This window comes from Maylandia zebra, linkage group LG5 (assembly GCF_041146795.1).
Source record: "Maylandia zebra isolate NMK-2024a linkage group LG5, Mzebra_GT3a, whole genome shotgun sequence".
Taxonomy (NCBI): Eukaryota; Metazoa; Chordata; class Actinopteri; order Cichliformes; family Cichlidae; genus Maylandia; species Maylandia zebra.
In genome coordinates this window covers 12,301,987-12,323,332 of record NC_135171.1, presented here as the reverse complement: position 1 = coordinate 12,323,332, position 21,346 = coordinate 12,301,987, and the positions used below count along the sequence as shown (strand labels likewise).

General features: G+C 45.8%; 2 protein-coding genes across 4 annotated transcripts in view; one reads left to right on the top strand and one right to left on the bottom strand.

Annotated features, from left to right (window-relative positions):
* Positions 1 to 818: 818 nt before the first annotated feature.
* Positions 819 to 21,346, bottom strand: part of zhx3a (zinc fingers and homeoboxes 3a) — a 42,610-nt gene continuing 22,082 nt past the window's right edge. Inside the window, exons 1-3 of one of the 3 annotated variants that reach the window (XM_004571904.6) lie at positions 14,107 to 14,463; positions 2,954 to 5,858; positions 819 to 2,408 (exon numbers count right to left, since the gene is read on the bottom strand). In XM_004571904.6, the coding sequence (XP_004571961.3) occupies positions 2,372 to 2,408; positions 2,954 to 5,661 (2,745 nt within the window). In that variant the 5' untranslated portion in view covers positions 5,662 to 5,858; positions 14,107 to 14,463 and the 3' untranslated portion in view covers positions 819 to 2,371. Of the gene's footprint in view, positions 2,409 to 2,953; positions 5,859 to 14,106; positions 14,464 to 21,346 lie in introns of those variants that run through there. The other 2 variants (XM_023154729.3, XM_076883769.1) reach the window with 2 other exon arrangements.
* Positions 15,084 to 20,239, top strand: fam83d (family with sequence similarity 83 member D). Its single transcript, XM_004571906.5, has 4 exons — positions 15,084 to 16,906; positions 18,388 to 18,555; positions 18,661 to 18,785; positions 18,900 to 20,239. Exons 1-4 carry the CDS (start codon positions 16,421 to 16,423, stop codon positions 19,771 to 19,773), a joined length of 1,653 nt encoding a protein of 550 aa, XP_004571963.1. The 5' UTR covers positions 15,084 to 16,420; the 3' UTR covers positions 19,774 to 20,239.

Here is a 21,346-nt window from a genome sequence, read left to right as displayed (position 1 = left end):
CGTGTTTGTGTGGGTTCTCTCTGGGTACTCCGGCTTCCTCCCACATTCCAAAGACATGCAGTTAGTGGAGATGGGTTAAGTGGTAACTAAATTGCCTGTGAGTGCGACTGATTGCCTGTCTCTAAGTGTAGCCCTGCAACAGACTAGTGACCTGTCCGGGGTGTACCCTGCCTCTCGCCCTAAGACAGCTGGGATGGGCTCCAGCCTTCCCCTGCAACCCTGACAAGGATAAACTAAAGACAGTGGCTGGATGGATGCATATATTTTCCCCCTCCCTGATCAGAGGCCCCCCCCCCCCCCCCAGCTTAACGGATGCCTGTTGGGTTTGGAGCTTTAGCCACCGTGGCTCTCTTGCCTGATTTACAGCATTCTTAAACACAACTTTATTTCCTGTAATGGGAGAGCAAGCATGAGCTCTAAATTTTATTCCTATATCCATGAACAGCCCTGAGAACTGAATCAACAGAGCTCTGAAATACTTTAAGCTGGAAAACAAGCTGGTGTTATTAAATTCATGTGGGCAAAAAAAGGGTTACAAAAATAAAAACTGGAAGGCTTCCCCCTGAATGTGATGTAGGAGGACTACACTACAGATATAGAGATGTTTGGGTGTTGCCTGCCGCCCCCTTATCTCTGGCACAAACTGTATTGTCAGCTGCTCGCCAGCAGGTGAGGCTGTGTGCATTTCTCCAGTCCTAGCACATTGCATGCTGCTTGAACATTCATCACACTGAATAATTTGACTAACACCACATGATTCATATTCACCCCTAACACAAGGTGCCGAACAAAAGAGGTGGGGGTAAAAAAGGAGCCTGTTCTGCTTGGTGAGTATTCAGTTTATTCTGTAAAGATTCAGAAGTGTAGAAAGGATGATACAACAGTGCTTTATGATCAGACTATTTCATAAAAGTTTAAGTCATCATAACACCGTAAGTCCAGATTCCATTTATCTCAAACCAAAATAAATTTGTAACATTCGACACAAGTGCATACACTGCTGGTAGGAGATGAACCTCCAATTTCACTTTGGATGGTATAGCACCGTTCTTAGCTATTAGCAGCTTGACAAAGATGCAGCTTAGTAGGATTCATGTAGTGACTGTATGTTCATATAAACAAGAAAATTCAGAGGAGAGCAAAGATCTCCTCATTTGGCTCTCTAGCTAGCACAATATCTCACTCTGTCAGTGTCTAGGGATCAAATTGATAATTTTGCTTTAAACAACATTTTGCCAGTAACAATATTTGATACAATTACAGCTTAAAGTTAAACATCTCCAAGTGTACAGAAAGCAGCACAAGATTGTTTCACAGATATAGACCAACAGTGACCATCAATGCACTGGCATGTTTTATCTTTTTTTTTTTTTTTAAATCTTTTTTCTTCTTCTCTTCTGGACAGCACAGTAGCTGGAAAGCAAGGTGATGGACAGACAGGTCATATAAACACATGGACAGAGCTGAGTAAGGCAACGTTAGCGTGACAGGCTTCTCTCTGTTCAGTTTGCAGGGCAGTGTAGTGTATTGATCTTGACGGAGCAGTCAATACCTTTACTGTGGAGCAGTGTGATTCTTTTTTTTTTTTTTTAGCATTGCTGTCTTCATTAGTGCATTGTATATAGTCTCTTGCGTGTAGCTGAACTGCAAAAGTGATCACCAACATTTATACAGATCTAAATAAAACATGTTTGATTGCATCTGGACTTACAGTGACTATAGAAGAGTAAATAGAATTGAAAAACCAAATAAAGGAGAAAAAAAGTAAAATTCAAGGCAGTGCTGAAGTACTGGTTGCTAAAAAAGTAAAAAATATCACAAAGCCAACAATAACATATCCTTGACACATCATTTGTTTGTCCAGTCAGTACAAACCCTCTTTTATAGTGCAGTTTCAATCATATATATATATTTCTCCCTCTGACCCCAGAACAATATCTCTCGGCCCTATCCTACCCTATCTTCGCTCATTCAAGTCAGTTTTCCAGTCAGTGTGCGTCTTTTCTCTTTCTTGTCTTTGATCCCTCGTACTGACCTCATTGTGCACCCTCCCCACACAACCACAAAGAAGCATGAAAGGCTTAAACATCACAGGACTCAAAGGTGAGAAGTTCTTTCTTTTGACGATGGCAGGAAGTGATGGCAGATGGAAGAAGAAGAAGAGGAGGAGGAGGCGGAGGAGGAGGAGAAGGAGGGGTGGGGGGTATTCACAGTTACAGTCAGAGTCCAACGGTCCAGCTACAATCACATCTGCTGTCATTATGAACACTCTTTTTTTCTCTTTTTTTTTTCTTTTGTGTTAAGACCACGGCCAGGGGAGCGAGCCAGCTTTTGAACATCATGGTCCTCTGGCGAGAGCAGGCCTGCTTCATCACACCTCCAGCATCTCCATCCTCAGGCGATCCCTGCTAAGCAGCACACGCAGACAGACAGGCAAACAAAACATACACAAACTGTGAGGATGCGATTGGATCATTCTGGTTGCATGGCACTGCTGCAGTGTGTTGTAAAATTGAAGGGCTTTTTTTGGGGTGGGGGGTAGCACAGTAAAAAGACGCCTGCGTATGGCTTGTCTTGCCTCTCGGAAATCTAACTCACCAAAGGCAATTGTCATGATTTATTCACATATGTTAGCATGCGCTCTCAATCTATAATTCAGCGGGCCAGACTCCTACTTATCTAAAAATAGCTTCTTAAACACAGACCTTTGATTGCCTGAATAAGCTACACAGCATGAGTACTTGTACCCGCTTCTCCTGCTTTCTTTTTACTGTACATCACGCAGCAGTCACTACAAACAACAAGCTGTCACCCTTTCATCACTCCACCTGCCTTACGTTGTTTTTGTTTTCTTGATTGATAAATAGCATCGAGCTTGTAAAATATCACAAGGCACTGTGAGTGAAATGTGTGTTTCAGTGGTGTGCAAAAAGGATTGCTGTGACTCAAATACCTGGCCTGATTGGAATCAGTCTGTTGTTCAATGAGTGACTGACTAGCCACTGGCTGCTGGTGGTCCTCCGCTCGCTCTGACCAGAGATCCTGCAAAGCTCCCGGCTGCCCCAATTCGTCGCGCTGGCCTCGCTCGCCGCTCCCCTCGGATCCCATCAGGCCCATCAGCGGTGAGTATGAATCCTGCCACACAACCCGCTGACCTGAGTTCAGTCCTGCTTCTCCTTCAAGGTGCTTGTTCATGTCTTGCTCAGCAAGTTTCTTTTTGGCCGCCGGAGCGTCCTTGGGTGGCTCGAGCTCTGCATCTCTGCGACCCCTCGCATCCTCCGACTCCGCGGGCGGCCGCTGGTAATTCTCCAACCACTTCAGCTGCCCGTTCTTGTGGCTGTACCGGCTGTCGCTGAACCAGCGCACCACCTCTGACTTGGGAAGGCCCGTCTGGATGCTTAGCTCCTCGTACTGCTGGCTGCTGGGCCAGCGGGTGTTGGAGAAAACCTGCCGGAGGATGTGCAACTGCTGCGGGGTCTTGTGGCCCCAGGGGGGAGAAAAAGACGCCTGACAAGCCGACCCCTCCGCAGTTTCGGACTTGTGTTCTTGATGCGCATTCTCTGATGTAGCCTCTGGTTCAGTCATCTTCAGCCTCTTGAAGTTGATCTTGATGGGGTCAAGCTTGAGCTCGGGGCAGCTTTTGTCCCCGGCAAATGCGTCCTCCTCCTTAATGAGCTGCTGTAAGATTGACATGCCTTTGATGGGAAAGTCTTTGTTGCTTTTACCTTCTTCAATAATGGATGAGCTGCTTTTTGCAATGACAGTGGTGCTGGTGCTTTCCGTTGGGGATTTGCTGGCATGATTCAGGTTAGGGACACTGTCATTACAGGTAGTACTGGGATATTCACTGCTAATACTGCTGTTGTTGGTCACGTGGATGTAATTGTTTTGATCATCGTCGGGCTTCGAGGCGTGGGCTGGCTCTTGTGCACTGATGATGCTGCTGTCATGATTGTTACAAGTGATGTTATATTTGCTGGTGTTGTCAATGGACTCTTCACACTTGTTACTGTTTGAACCTTCCGATCCGATTGGTAAACTGTTGCTTTTGACATTTGGTTTGCCGTTGGTGTCAGCAACACAGTGCTCATCATTATTGCTAATGTTGGCAGAGCAAGTGGCAATGCTGTTGATGCCGTTGGCTGGGCCGCTGTTGTGCACCGGTTTCCTGGTGAAACTGTCAACACCATTACTACTGCTGGAATAGCTGCTGATGCTGCTGCTACTGCTGCAACTGCTGCTGCTACTGCTGCTTCGAATGTTGCTGGTGCTACTGACGCAACCGCTGCTCCCCGCCATGTCCAGGCCGTTGCTCTTTTCCGGCTCCACAGTGGGTTCAGTATTCTTGGTCAGTACCTGTGTAGTTCTGACTACAGAGGGGAACTTTGGGGGGACAACCGGAGTAGAATACGAGACCCGGGTAATGTGGGGGTTGGTTGACATGCTGGCCTGTGTGGCTATGACTCCGACAGATCTGGCCTTTACACCACTGTATGGAACTTTGGCCATCTGAAAGTTTGGTCCTTTTGAGCCTGGATGGGCAGTTACAGTGTGGTGGGTTACGATGTGATTGACGTGCCGTGGTGTGGTCGGTTGCTTCTTGGGTGCTCCACCTTGGAACACGGTGTTGAACATCTTCCTTCTGGCCTCTTCGATCTCTTCAGGAGACCAGCTTATGCCCTGCTTGAGTCGTTGGGCAGTAAACCACAGTTTGATCTGCTCTTCGGGGAACTCTGACACCACTGTTAGGTAGCAGAGCTCTGCTTTGGTCGGGTAGGGAAACTTGCCAAAGGATGTCTTGAGAAAGCTGCTGGTGTCCATGGCGGCATCGTAGGTGGGGATGCTGCTGAGGGGGATCATTACCTTTGGAAGGTCTTTATTGGAATCAGAGGAGAGGGGAGAGTAAAGGGAGGGAGTGTGCTGGTGAAAGACTTGGTTGGACACTGTCGTCGCAATCACGTGAGTGACAGTGGTCCTCGGCATAGCTGGGGCACCAGAAATACTGAGAGCCCCGTTTTGGAGTTCAGGCACATTTGTCAGCATGCTGGGGTCTACATCCTTTCCAGTGTCAATCTTCCGTACCTCCACAGTGTGAGAAACCACAATCTTTTTGTGCTCCCCCTTGGCTTTCATCATCTTTGCAATTGGTGTTTTGGTGAGGGAGATCCCAGATTCTCTGTAGTCTTCTCCGCTGTCCGTGAAAAGGCTTTGCTCCACAGTCGTTACGCCATCCCTCTTGTTGACGGCTAGAGAGGCAGTAGCGAGGCCCTGCATTATCTTCGGGTGGGCCTTGGCGTTGTGCAGAGCGAGAGCCTCGAAGCGGACTACTGACACCCCGCAGTTCAAGCAGTAGAAGGTGGGCTGGGCCCTGAAGTCTAAGTGGCAGTTGTGCATGTGATCCAAAAAGTAGTTGAGATCTCTGGACTCGAAACGGCAAGTCAGACAGCTGTACGTGCCTCCTTTCTGCATCTCACTGCCACTTTCAGATTTGGAGGAGCTGTGAGAGAAATGCCCAGATTCTTCTCCAGAGATGCTGAGTATGCTATCTTCTGGGATTGTTGGTAGGAGTTCTGGTAGCGAGCCCAGTATGATTTCCTCACGCACATGTTTGGATTTGGATGGTATCATGCAGGGTACAGTGGATTTCCTCTTGCTGGCCATGGTGCAGCTTTGTGTAAATGGGAGCGTGAGTGATTGGTTGTCCGGTGTGATGAGAACAGAGGGCGGGTGGATAGTGGAGAGGGTTGAATGGAATTTAGTGTCATGGACCAGCCACTATGATATCACAGTGTTGCTTCATGCCTTCTGCCACTTTAGGACTCCTGCCACATGGACAAGTTTAACAGCTCCCGGGGGACCTGTGAGGAAAGAGTACAAAAGAAGAGAGAGGTGTGATTCGTTCATCTTTAAAAAGTGCAAAAAACAGCGAGTAAAAAGCAACGAGAGGAGGCAAAGCGGAGGAATATAATGTGAGATAATTACATTTATTCATTAAACTTGAATGTCATGCAAATCAAAGATAAAGACCTGACAAAGATGAAAAGCAGGTATATGGTCTATGCTTCCAAATGAAAAGAATGAAACATTTTTACATATTACAGTGAGCGCAGTGCGGAGGACGCTAACAGCTCCACACAGGGTAATACGTGTAGGTGGAAATTCAGTGTGATAAGTGTATTTATCAGCAATTACAGCACCAAAGTAAAAGAGTCAAGAGCTTTTTTTTTGTAAAATATTTTTTTTATTATGATCATAATCAAAGAGGAAGATCACCTTAAATTGCCGTACAGAACGAGGTAACATGAATCTCGCTCGCTAGGCAGATTGTTTAAAAGTGATCAGAGATCATGCACAAATTATTGGTTATTATTCATCTTTTAAAATGATTTTAGGCTGATTTCATAAATGCCGAAAAATAATTAGCATGAAATATATCAAGGCGAAAGGCATAGGAAATATGAGAAAGCATTCCATCAACGAGTATATTAATAGAATTTAGAGCTTCACTAACAGACAGTAAAACACACACACGCGCACTTTGAATACACGCAGTCAGAAATTACTAATCTCACTGATATTTGTTTTTTCCCCCCACAGCTGCCTTATGATCGTCCCTTCTTGTAGCTGATAACACTTCTGAAATGTATTTAGTAAAGCTTTGCCATATTGACAAAACATCATTAAAATGATGCTTGCTGGTAAAATAAAGATAAAGGTAGTGTGTTAACATAATGGTGCTGGGTTCCTTTCAGTCCTGAGATCTCCGTTGCCTGCATTCGGGAAAGGGTTAATATCATTAAATAAATATTGTCCCTGGTGATTTTCGCACCCGCTGAGCGAGCTGCACTCCACTGCAAATTGATAGTGCTCACTGTATCTAACCCCACAGACTCTTTCACATTGTCTCAGCAACCACAAATATGCAAAATATGCGCACAGATTTGTGTCTTACAGAAATATTCCCTTGTCATTGTGCGTGTGCGATTAGAAATGAGAATTCTTTTAAAAAGCTGATTTTTGATTTTAATTTTTTTTTTTTTTAAGGGGAGAGCCGCACTATATTTCGGCACTGTCACATGCGCAGGTCGTCCCGCCCTGTTCCTCTTTGGTTTGTTACTATACAGCAAACATATGAAGGTTAAATTCAGCGAACAATATTAGTCCACTCTTGGATGTGAGCCATTTGTTTTACATTGCACGTTACGGCGTACCTTCCGGGCATAATGTAATGTGGAAATGGAAATTAGGTGACTCGCGTGTCTGGTGTGTGTTGCAGCAGCCAGCTGACAACAGTACTGTTGAGGACTTGAAATATTCTCATAAGGTTACTACAAACAAAGCTAGATACAAGCTGGCGGCTCAATCCGTCTCATCCTGCATTTGTTCAGCCAGCAGCATGGCGATGCGTGCATGCATACAAACACGATACACACATCACTGAGTGCACAAATCCATTAGCAAAACACTTCTACAGGCTTTCCCTTTCTATTACACTCCAATTATATGGATGGATATGGATTGTCACTTCAGTCTTCAACATTTCCCCTCTTCCTTCTTCGCGTTTTTATAAAACGTGCCTGTTCTCTCGCAAATATTTAACAAAGTTTGTAGGACAAGATGACAGACACACTGCAGTCCGCATTTGCAGTAGAGAGGTTTTGAGAGTCATTTTACCAGCCGTAAGTGCTAAACACAAAAAAAAAACCCAATGAAAAAATATCAAAGTAGAGGCGCAGCTCCGCAGCCTCTGCCCTCTGAATGAACTTCTGACACACGCGCAGAGCCTCTGTATTTCACTCCTGTCTTCTTTTCTGAGACTGGAGAGGCACTGATGTGTGATATGCTGCTGAAAACGGGTCTCATCCAATCACCATCTTTCTATATCACTTAAGCTTTACCTTCTACCACAGGCTTATCGCCCTGCGAACGACATCAGCCGCATTAATTTCCCCCTAAACCTGCTTTCCTTTCAAATCCGGCATACCTCAAGCACGGTGTGCTGCCGTTTGCTGCTTACAAAGGAAATCGTTTCACATACTTCCAGCACATATTTTTTTGGCACGCTGCGCTCGCGCTAACTGAAGAGCACTTTCACAGACTTTTCATTTTACTGCATCCACGTGCGCGTTCACCGCGGCTGGCTGGATGGTAAATAAAAGATGAACCTGTTCCAGAATTAAAACCCTCAAATGACTGCTCAACAGTACACACTGATCCCAGACAGGCTGTGACGTCCTCCTTATAACTGCCTCTTTTTCATTCCTACTGATGGCTGCTGCTTTCTGACAGGAGGGAAAAAACTAAAATTAAAACAAAACAAACAAACAACAACAACAAAAAAAAAACTAGGTCACCAGCATCTTATGCAGTAATCCCGGTTCACTGCATCCAGACGCGGGCATGTGCTGTATGTTTTGCCGCCAGAGAGGTCATGATATTCTCTGACGGCACACTCGATTAACCCCTGGTGAGGACAAGGGGTTCACTGAGGCTGTTCCACGGAACGAGGGATTTAGACGTCAGCTTTCATGCAGCAGAGGGATGTAGTCATGCACATCCGAAACATCTGTGCGAGAGATGTTCCTATGCTATAGAACTCAGCGAAAAATCAGCGCTGGCTCCGTTTGTCTGAGCTGCCCCAATCGCTGCGCTGATCCAACAGAGAGCACATTATGTGCCAGGATGTGTTTGAAACTAAACTCACGGAGAGGGTACTGTAATTTTGGCTGTGGGCTGCGACTGGCGTAGCAGCCCCTGCAAGGGATGCCGGTCTGTGACGAGACAGACGCCGGCCCAGTACAGACGCTCTCCCCTCCCCGAGAGAAACACTTCACTTCCTGTATGAGAAAACCTGAAACAAGCCAAAAGTTGAGAAAGGTTACATAAAGAATCAGGTCACCTATCTAAAGAATGGGCTGCTTTATCTGGCGAGCGAGACGTGCGAGCAGACACAAGACAAGGGCTTCCCAGACAGGGAGCCATTGAATGGTTCCCTCTGAAAAGCCCGGCCTTGTGTTTCAGCGACGAGGTAGACAACGCTCAGACGATCACTGTCCTCGGTGTGTTGTATGTCCTCGCAGTGGCACCGTCTCTGTGGGGGTGGGGGGGCACACGAGGAGGAAACTCTTTTCATCTCATTTGACCAGAGGAGTTGTATCTGAAGTGAGGGAAAGTGGCAGAGCTCTCAGACGTGTTTTTTCGAACACCCACGCTCCAAAGGGGGAGAAACGGAGAGTCCTCGCTCGCTGGACTAAAACCACGTTTACACCGTTACACTTTTTTTTTTCTTTCCTCCCCCCAAAAAAACAAATGGGATTAGGCCAGGTTTAAATTCTGATGGGGTTTATACGTTCCGCCCGATTTAATAGCAGCATAAAGATTTACAGCCTCATGTGCTCTTACACCATCATTTCCATAACAATATTATATTTACATCTCATTAATATTTAATTATATCCCCGTCTACTTTTAAATGGCAACCACGTGAGTGCTACCACCTTTTTTTTTCCATGCCAAAAAAAAAAAGACAGTTGAAAGAGAGCAGCATGTATTCCCATCCATCACCTCATAAACTGCTGCAGTAATTACAATATTACAACACGAAAAAAAAGGGGGAAAAAAAAACAAAAAAAAAACATGCCAAATATACAGCGAGCTGCTGCCAGCGGAAGAGGGAGGCGAGGCTGCAAAGTGGTTGCTAGACATTAAAATTTAATTCAAAACAGTCTGATGACTGATTCAAACACTCCCAGATTGTTGGGTCACCTACAGTTGACACGAACAGAGATTGGTGTTTGTGTTGTGCCGCCCGTTCACATGAATGAGAACGCGAAGGCTGGAGGAGGGAGAAGGACAAAGGAAGACAGAACTCAGACATTTGGGAGTGAAGTGTGAGGATGACTGACGATGATGACAGGCTGTGCTGTTTCAATATTCCTCCCCGCTGACACGCTTGTAGGCACGCAACTCTCTACGCTTGGTCCTCACACACTCCCACCTCACCTCCGCAACATTTAGCACCTGCACCGTTCTGAAAAATCTTTCTCTTTGAACTGAATAACTGGCAAGGAGTCTCTCGGTGTGACAGTCACAGGAGAGCTAAAAAAAAAGGAAAAAGAAAAGGAATAAATTCTCGCACTTATGACAACATTTATTTTGTGTGTAATTTGCTGTGACAGTGATCCACGGCTGTCTTGAGAGACTCCTTCAAAAAAAAAATCTGTTAAAAAAAAAAAAAAAAGACTTTCTGTCTGCTGGGGGTTGGGGTGGATTTGGGGGGAGGGGGGCTCCTGACAGATACATTTGAATGATCAAAAAAAATCTGTTTAGCAGGAATCTTTCCTGCCAAACGTCCATTAAATAGATTAACGCCATGTGAGTGGATCAGCTGGACACCCAAATATAAGCCAGAGACAGAGAGCAATTACTGTCTTGCACAGAGAAGAGATAGGGAACAATGGCGCCTCATTTATAAGGGAAACGTGACCCAGTGCTGGGAGCCTTTACACGGCCGACTGTGGAATTGTTCAGTTTCCGCCGCCTCTGCTCGTATCTCGTGTCCGTCATGACGCGCTGCTCCTTCCTGACATCTAATGAGGGGCAGCTTTCAGTTTTGGGGACACCTTTGTGCGTGCGTGCCAGCGTGAGTGTCGTGCTCCAGCGTTACGTGTGCTGAAAAACAATTCAGAGACATCAGGGTCATTAGAACTACGCTGACAGAGCGCACAGGTCTCTCCACAGCCCGTCCAGCCGAAGACATATGAAGAGGTTTCAGTGTGTGGTCTCAGTCTCCATTGTGGGCTCTGATTATTTCCTTTCCATGGGTGTGTTTGTGTGCGTATTAGTGTCTGAATGTCTGAGACGCAGGTGTTGTCAGCCAGCTCGTCCACGTCCTTCTCCTCCTCCTCACGCACGCCGCCCCCCCTCTTACCTCCATGACTGCAGCCTCGTCCACTGGGAGACCAGTCGGTGGTGCCACTCATGTGTTAACATCGCCATGGCAACCCCTCTCTTCCCCTTGCCCACCATGCCACACACACACAGAGCAGAGTCACTCATCCACACCCACCCAACCTCAAGACACACACACACACACACGCGTGCGTGCGTGCTGAATTCCTTGGACTGCATCCGGTGCAGGACAAACTTAATCCACATGCCCCGCCAGCCATCTTTGAAAACTCCATTCATGGTTCAAGTCTCTTTCAGTCAACTTTGGGTGAGGTCTGCAGCAACAACTTTGCTTTCCCCCCCCCCTCTCAATCACATTGTGGGGAAAAAAAGAAACTCTGCCGCACTGTTCTCATGCGTGTGACGGGCCGATGAAAGGAATATCACAGCTGAACGGGACACAAATGACCTCCCGTCACTGTTTTTATCTTGCTAAATCTGCGCGGAGGCCCGGTGACCGAGGCGGACAGTACATACCTACGTGCTCTGCTTGTCTGCCGGCATCTTTTTCGGGCGGCCCTGTTTTGTGTTAATATGACCGCTCGCTGTTGAAATGTCTACATTGTTCTGCCAACCCTTCTACCCGTGACCCAAATGAATGACAGACGAGTAAACGGTGGTGCGCTGAGAATAAAAAAAAAATAAATAAAAAAAATCTGAGTCATGCATCTTTTTAAAAATCACTTTTCATGAATAAGTTCTTCAGTTTTGTAGCCAAGACTACAGGCATTCATTTGGCAACTTAAGAAGAAAAGGAAGAAAGATGGCGGCATACCGCACATTGTACTGTCCATCCTAAAATGGCTGACATCACAGCCTCTTCTAACTGCCAAAGCCTGGTAAATGCCAGCTCCTGCTGACCAAACCTTTCTTGGATGGGACAGAAAAAGTGGCAGGGGCTCTTTTTCCCCACTAGCCCCAAGGTTTTTTCCCACCCATCAGTGCACGGACGTTTCTTTTGGTTGGAACTGTGCAAACATGCTGTTTTAGTGAGCCTTTTGAGCGGTCCGGGCTTCGATACGGCATTGGTCCGCTGACAAAAGCAAAACCAAAAAGGATGAAAGACCCAAATAAAAGTGAACCTGCTTTGAACGCCGACCTTTTTGGTGGGAGAAATAGGACTCGCCGTTGTGTGTTGGAGAATTTTCTGTGAGGATCATGAGGTATGCTGCTATCATGAATGCTTGTTTATATAAAACGGCTGGAAATAGATCTGGTTGGCATTAGATAGTTGATTTTCTTCTCCGAACCCAAGGAATGTTATACACTCCATGTCAGCTAAATCTGCAAATCATGACCATATGACCTTCCTTGGTATTCTCTGGCACGGGATTCGTTTTAAGCTGTGGGAGGCACACACACAAACATAACATCCACAGCGACTGCTATTGGAACTCAGAACACCACATCCTTAAAAGTACAGTATGCCAGGTATATGGAGGGATGGCATGGGCAGAGATGCTGTATTTTTTGGAGGGGAGTGGGCACTCTTGGCCCACTACATTGTGTCTGTGTATACAAACACTCCGCTGTGGCCATGACGAAAACTATGAGCTGTGCCTAATTGCAGGGAGTGCGGGATGAAAGGCAATATGCCTGGCCTCATTAGAGCAGTTCCGAGAAGGGAGATGGAAGACCGTTCCCAGGGATCCACAAAAGGGAATTGACATTCCCCTGGTGTAAGTGTCCTGCTAGAGTGAAAACCTCCACACATACTCAACTCACCGGGCCAAAGCTGAACCCGGTCTGCCGGAGCAGCACAGCGAGAGCTCATTTACCTTTGTTTTTGCTGGTCATCACACAGCCTGCAAATTAACTATTGGAGTGCAGAAACGTTCACTGGAGACTGGACTGCGCCCCACACAGCCCCCAAAAACACCTCCTGTCTGAGGAAAACCTCTGTGGCAGAAGAGTTGCGCAGTCATTTCCATGACCCAACGTCATTTCTAATAAGCTCGCATGGTTAAACAATTAAAATACATTCCAAAAATTACCCGTGAACCATGCCTGTCTAGCTGACTGCTTGAATAATTTGGGGTTGTCTCCTGTGCTATGGACACTGGACCCACAAATGATTCACAGAGGCAACATTAGTCAGCGCAGAGGTCCCTCCCCTAAAGCCAGAGACAGACACATGGCATTCAAAGCTGGGTCAATATTTATGTGCAGATAAATGACAATGTGCCCTACAGGAGCGAACACTAACACACACACACACACACACACACACACACACACACACACACACATATATATATATATATATATATATATATATATATATATATATATATATATATATATATATATATATATATGTGTATATTTCAATGGATCATTAATAGTGCGAAATATCTGCCAAAAGAGAAGCTCTACTTACTCTACTGTACATGTATCGTGTGTGTGCGAGAGAGACCGAGCGAGAGAGGGAGAGAGAGAGGGAGAGTGTGTGTAGGGCACCAGCACATGTTGGTAGGAGGAAGAGAAGGAAATGAAAAAGAGTCCTTTGCACAGAGATACAGGCCTACCTTTCTGCTCTGGCAACAGAAATAAATTTGCAGCGAGTGAGCGATCAATAGGTGAAAATTGATACTTGGCGTACAGTTTGAACATCTATGAACTCGGAGGCTGTTTTCTTTTTCATAAAAAAAAATCAGTCGACAAGCCTGCTACACTACTGTGTTCAGAAGTCTTTCACAAGTAAAAGCACTCACACTCGCAGCACAGTGGGGGAAACAGAGCGCGTTGTGCAATAAAATAAGCACATACGCCACATTGTATAGCGCGAGAAGGAGCGCAATTTGAGCCCGACGGAGGATCCGTGGTTGTAACTGTAACAAACTGACGAGTTAACCCGTTTCGCTCCATTCACGAGGCTGTGGGGCAACACACCGCCTCGGAGCCGACTTGCCAAAGGCGATCTGCCACTCTATATAACCTTATGAATATTCCCAAAAAAAATCCTCCACCCCCCTCCTCCACCTACTGTCGCCATTTTATACATTGGCGACTTCATATAAACTGCCTCCACTACAGCACCAGATGAAAATTCAATATTCAATAGCGACACATAATTCCAGTAAACAACTTTGGAGATCGCACCTCGTCACCCAGTGAGACGTATTCGTGTTACGGATGAATAAGATGTGTCCTTACCTCAGCCGTCGGTGGTAAAAAATGGAATCCGACATTAATATATAAATGAATAATATTGGATTAGCTCCGATCGCTGCGCTTTGCGAAGAAGAGGAGGCGAGCTGGGGGTGGGAGCTCTCCTCAAGTGAACCCGGTGAACTGGCGTGAACCCGTCAGTGACCACGGCAAGGTACATTACATTACATTACCTTTCCACCCCTCCGCTACACTGTATGAAGACTGCAAAACAACTATGGTCGGCGGTGCAGGACGAGGCTGCTCCAAAAAAAATTAAAGCGAGTGTATTTCCTATGAACACGTGATACAGAGCGTCATCCAAAATCCAAAAGCCCTTTCATCTAAAATTTTGGAGAGGGGCGGGGATGAGATGGGGATGTGTGTGTGTGTGTGTGTGTGTGTGTGTGTGTGTGTGTGTGTGTGTGTGTGTGTGTGTGTGTGTGTGTGTGTGTGTGTGTGTGTAAGGGGGAGGAGGGTACGTATACTGAGCCCAGCGCACATTTGGGTATATCGTTATAGGGGTAAGGCAGTGCATTCAACACACGCGGGTTATAAGTAGCTGCAATGGCATAAGTAGCTACAATACAAAGCAGGCCGATCAGATGTTTTGTATTGTGTATATTTGGAATTTGACAGTTCATTCATCTCCCGTTTCACTGAGCTTCATCACCCAAAAGATAACCCTAATTAGGTCACATGCTTTTTTCAATACATGGCTGTCATCTTTAGAAAAAAAAAAACTCTTGAAGAGCTACTATGAATATTAATCGTTGTGGGAATTGTCATTTAAAGCACAGGCCTATTAGACCACCGGCTTAAAATAGACAGTTACGCACAAGCATAATAGTGATAACACCAATTTACGCAGACGCACAGTAACTGTAGCCTAATTGGACTTGTCTGCATTTAACTTGAAACAGAAGAACACATTTCCCTTTATTCAAACTAGGAGTGGTAGTTATTCGCAATGTAAAGGGAAAAGGGTTTGTACGGCCGTGACCCTTGTGACCTTGTTGGCCTCATGCGCGTAAAAGCGCACAGGAAAAAAATCGGACGACCGTTAAACAGAAAACCTGTGAATTTAAGGGCTCATGGTAAAACAGCATACCTAAAAGGGAGCAATCGTGACTTAAAATGGAAAGCATATCAACAAGCGGCATCAAAGATACATGAGGACATGTTTACATGGTAATATTAAGTATGATAAGGTCACTCTAAATCCACTAATCCACTGGACAAACAATATGGACACATGTCTACTTAAAAGTATAGCAGTAGCCTAACTTCTTAGGCATGTGTAAACTAGGTTATGTGTATATGAAACAAGTGGAGTGCCTGCAGCCGGATGCCCACAGTATATACAAAAACAGCGTCAGAACATATAGGACAAATGCGTGCCTCCAGTATTTACGGAACATGGATTAGCTATCCCCTCCCAGTTTGTCCTCACTGGGTTTAGACGTTGCCTACAGTCAGGAAAAACAAAGATAATCTATCAAGAAGATGAATCGCAAAAAAAAAAAAAAAAGTAAGACAACTCAACCAGCAGGTCCGGTGTGCAGGAACTTGTGCATGCTGTGCTGTAAGGTTAAAAGACACATGTTGATTTAGAGTTCAGAGCTGTAGAGTATTTGTTTGCTTTAGTGGACGGTTTGTGATCTGGTGGAACTTAGTGGATCTGCTTCTCTTCTGGTTATACCGGCTTGTCAGGTTAAAAAAATATATATTCTGCAATTATTTTCCCTTAACTGCATCACTCCATAAATATGTAGACTTTAAAGTTTATGTGAAATATTACTATAATTCAATAGATTGTGGTATATTGTCCTAATCTTGAGTTTCACTGTGACAGATGAGTAAACTGCTTCCTGTGTTTTTACTTCCATCTAAAGTCAGAGAGTCTGCATTTTTATTTTCTTAATAAACTGTGTTTTTATAAAAAAACAAAAAACAAACAAACGTTGAACTACGAGCTAAATGAATCCTCAGAGACACGATATCACGAAAAAGCGTAGGAGTGGGACCTCTGGTGATCCCTGCTATCTGCGGTGTAACCGGATCAGGGTAGCAGAGGGACGTACAGGAGGCTTGTTTTCCTCCAAATGAGCCAATGAGACAACCTTTACATTACACTGACAGCCTGGCTCGGCGAGTCTGGTGACGCCGCTCTGGTTTGACAACCACCCCGCAGCCAATGCGGATCCACGTCGAGCACGAACGGAGGGAAGCAACAAAATACAAATTTCCTTCCTGCAGGTCAAAGCGTTACCTGCCCGCTGCTGTGTGATTCAGGTAAAAGGAAGCGGGAGACGCGGCGATGGCCCTGTCTCAGTGCCTGGACGACTCACCTCTGAGGTTTGGTCCAAAACCTCGCGGGACAGACGAGCTGAACCTACAGGAAGTGTACAATGAGAGGCACCGGCTGGCTCTGGAGGAGCTGCTGTCCGGGGGTCTTGATAACTTTCTGGACTTTCTCGTGAGAGAGAGGATCCCCAACTTTCTGTCGGACGATGAGATCCAACAGATCAGGAGCGCCGCCGTGTCACCGCGGTGCTCGTCTTTCCACGGGGAGGAACAGGCGCTCGAGCGGTCGCTCAGTAGCACCCTGGACTGCTCCTCGGTCACTTATTTCCCAGAGGTGTCAGACGTGGAGCCGCCGCTCCTGGAGCTCGGATGGCCCGCCTTCACAGCGGGCTCCTACCGGGGAGTGACGCGGGCCGTGGCGCACTTCCAGCCCAGCTACGGCGAATGCATTTACAGCTGCAAGGAGGCTGCAAGGCGCATGATTAAAAGCGCCAGAGAGGTACGCACAGGCCCGCGCACACGCACATATCTGCTGTCATTCATTCTATTTTGCATGCCCTTAAAATAAACTGTCCTTTAATGCGTGTCCTGTATCACACTGAAATGTGATATTCACTTGAAGTTTGTGCAAAAATAATGGTGTAAAAAAACAGTCCTTTGTAGTAGTCCTCCTAGAGTATCTCTTATTTGTGCGTTATTATCCTAAAACAGGACTTTTATTTTGGTTTTGTCAGGTGACATTTATCACCTGGGCTTTATCTCCCCCCATCACCACCACAACAACCACACAGTCAGTAAGCCAGTATATGCAGACACTTTTTTGCATCATTTGTGGAGGGAAAACGTAAAAAAAAGTCTCCATTGTCCACATGAAACTCCCTTGATCACTTAGAATTTTAGAAGTTCGTGCTTTGAAATCTGTATTAGAAGAAATCACCAACCTTAAAAGGACGGGGGGAAAAAAATGCAACAAACAAAAACAAAGCATGAATATTTAATGTGATGTTCCTGACGGGAGCTGTCAGTACAGCCTCTGGTTTTGAAAAGAGACATTCCTGCACGAGGAGAGAGGGAGTTTGTAGCACCTCAGGCCTGTGTAGAACCTGCGTACCAGATGTGCCTCGACTTGCTTCGCTCATCTCCATTCCCTCTTTCGCTAGAAATGTTTTCAAACACTGGATTTTCTCCCAGGTTTAGAGCTTAACGGTGGTGTTGTGCATGTTATGTGGCGACAGCTGGGCCAATCCTTCTAAAAATATTCTAATCCTGGTCGAGCTGTAAGATTGTTTGTTCTTTTGTAATGTTACACCACTCATTGCACAATGTCTTTATTGTACAAAGAAGGCCACTGACTGTAACGGCACACACTGAGCATGCACTGCTGGTGGTCATCTCAAAGGAACGGCCCCATTCCTGAGTTTCTATGAATTTTAACTCTGCTTTTATGCTGCCTCTTGAAAACAAGCATCCCCCAACCCAAAGCACACACACACGCGCACAAACATCATCCAAATAAGGCGTGGTACAAATGACAAAGCTGCGTGTGGATAAAACACCAGTTTGAAGCGATAAATCTAAGATATGTAAACGTCCGTGTCTAATCCTCGACATGCAACCTTTACCGCAGCGTGTCAAATTCCATTCCTCCTCGTGAAAAAGGAGAAATCTGGGTGCAAAACAAAGCTGGGGAAAAATGAGGCAAACCCTACAGTGCACCTACTTGTCTCCTGTATAAAAGTCATTTGTTTGCTGACCAAGCGTTACTGCCGATTGCCATGGTAACAGACCACAGTCAATAGAAAGCTCATCAGCACACACATTACAGGGAGTGTGTCAGACAGAGATTCACGGCTCTGTTTGAATAGGGCCTTGTATTTGATAATAATGAAAACACAATCATGTGTTACATCTGCGAGAGCACGGCTGCGGCCCCCCGAAAAGAGAATTCTATTATATTACCTCTGTAATTTTCCACTGCAGGTGATTGCCATAGTTACAGACTCCCTGACAGACCTGGATATCTTTAAGGACCTTCAGGAGGCCTGCTCCCAGCGCAGAGTCCCTGTCTACATCCTGCTGGACCAGTCGTGCGTGCCCGCTTTCCTCAAGATGTGCAAAAATGTCAACGTTCGCCTGGATGACCTTCGGGTATGTAGCTGGTTCGTTTAAGACAAGCATGGCTCTGTGTGCACAACATGAGCATCAGATGGCATCCCAAAAACCTCCCCAAAACATGTCTCTAATCCTTTGCAGCAAATGAAGGTGCGAACTATAACCGGCACAACTTATTACATGAGATCTGGAGCGAGGATTACGGGTAAAGTTCACGAGAGGTTCATGCTGGTTGATGGAAACAGAGTGGCTACAGGTTCCTACAGGTAAGAGCCCGCTAGCCATCGTGCCCTCCTGATTTATTAGACTGTAAAGTTATGCATCCGTCTTGCTGGGTCTGCTTCTTACCTTCAGCTATATGTGCTTAAAATTCAATTCAGGTTCAACTGGACTGATGGCAAACTAAACAGCAGCAACCTGATTGAGCTTTCTGGTCAGATAACTGAGAAATTTGACGAGGAGTTTCGTATCCTATATGCCCAGTCTCTACCCATAAACACTCACGGACCTCCAAGTGTCCGCAACAGCGGCATCTTTGAGCACCTCAAACACTCAGTTGCTTCCTCCCCTCACCTGCGTAGTGAGAGGCCAGCGTGTCTGACAAGCACGCCCAGCCGTAAGCCACAAACGCTAGCATTGCAGCTACCGGTACCTTGTGACCCCGCATCTCCACATAAAGCCAGCCCAGAGTCTGACACTTCGACTCTAAACGACGAGTGGATGGAGCGGCAGCACGTTCAGGAGGAGATCCTTGCTGGCAGCACGACTCCACATTTCTCTGCAGAGCAGCAAGCAGAAAAAGAGACGGAGACCCCCAGCACCTGCCACGTGTCGACTCAGACGAGGCGGTCGGTGACGGAGGCTGAAAGCCAGACCGACCTGCAGCTCCCGCAGCATCTTAGCATCATTACTCAAATAAGCAGAGGGCCGAGCCAGGACACCTCTCCCCACTTGGTGTCTTCCAGACAGCCCGTGCCCACCCAGGCAGCTCCAGACACCACTTTAAAGGATTGCTTCCGCAAGCTGACCAAAGAGCGCCAGCACCACTACACAACCATCCGCTCCAAGCTGGAACACATGGTGACCGCCCTGTCCGAGAGGCGGGAACTGGTGGACGTCACCAACGTGACTCAGGGGCTTGGCACTCGTGGCAGTCAGAGGATACACAAAGATTGTGTGCAGGAACCCAATCCCAGAATGCCTGCTGACAGTGCGGGCATGGGAACATGGCCAAGAGCCAGATGTGTACACTAGTTTGTCTTCGGGGATTTTAGTGGTGGTGGGTAGTGGAGGGAAATGTTACAAAGTTTCTCTGTGCTAAATAAATCATGTTGGCTTATGTAGGAGAATTTCAGCTTTATTCTCTTTGTCTAATTTTCTGCAGTGCCCGTTTTTTTCCCCTCCTTCTTTTCATCCTTTGTCCTTCCGATGTTGAAACAATCCTTTCCAAAGAGGTAACAGACCTGCAACTGACATCGACGTGGCAGAAATTCTAACCAAAGACAACGTAATAAGTGTGTCTTACTGTGAATATTGTAACACTAAGCTGGTTAAAATGGAGTCATATCTGCTGAAGTGTGAGATAAAACGAATCTAAGCACGGTTTTTTATTTTTTTTGTTTTGTTTTTTAAACTCAAATTTGTCTGCTGTAGTTACATTGGAACATGATCCCGAGGAGCAGCTGTGCCTTGCAGATAAATAAAGTAGTATTTTGCTGTATTGCTGCTTTGCTTCCACATTTCCTTTTTTTTTTTTTGTTGTTGTTGTCTCTTTTATCCTCGATGCTGTTTAAATGGGAGACAACAGAGCTCGGAAAATATTTGCTCAGAAGTTCCAGCATACACAAGGAGACAAACCGCACTTAAGTGACTTCACGAAAAGAGCGAGCACCTGCGCCTCGTGCACCGCCGTGTCTTCATGCAATTAGCTGAGAGACAGCATCTGTGATACTGGCACCTTTTGCTGATTACGCTGGCAATCACGGTTTCTGTCCAGGGTGGATCTGGAGAACGAACAGCACCGCAGAACACAAGTGTAGATTAGGTTGAATCATAAGTAAACGCTTCTTTACACACAGATGGAATTTAAAAAATATATATAACTTCTTACTCCTCTGTTCCATTTTAGATTCATTTTTCACAGAGATTTTTCTCAACAAGTAACAGTTTAACTGAAACAACAGCTTTTTATGCTTTAGTCACAAAAAAGAAAGAACTCGGCTGTCATCTGGGCAGAGCTCTAAAAATTGAATCACGGCTGTTTATTTGTTTAATGTGTCGCTAAGCTGGGCACAAACAGTGTTTCAGTCTTCGTATAGCACAAAGGTTAAGCACAAAGGTCCCACTGTAAAATGCCCAAAACACACCAGTGTCTTGGCTGTGGTCTGAAAGTGCGCTCTGTTATAAATGTGTTACTCACACCATGCTTTATGTGACTAATGTTCAACTACACCGAGAAGTCAAGGTGCAACTGCTCCACAACAACGTGTGCAGATGGCTTAACCGAGAAGAGATAGGAGCGTGTGATTTTAATACACAAAGAGGAGAATGAAATGATTGTGTGCGCCATGAGATCTTCTCAGGTTTAACTACATTTCTTTATGCACTTGGATTAAATGTGAGGAACTAAACCTTTTGTGGCATGTTTTAAAGCAAAACTCAGTGTTTACTATTCATTGCGCAGTAGAGTTTATAGACACATTAGTCCACTTGACAAATTACACTATAACAATAAAAGTAGCACTGCTGATTGTATACACTTGGACTGAGATCTGGTGATCATTTGTTTAATCAGTATCTACTTAACTACTGGGCCGTACGAGGCATT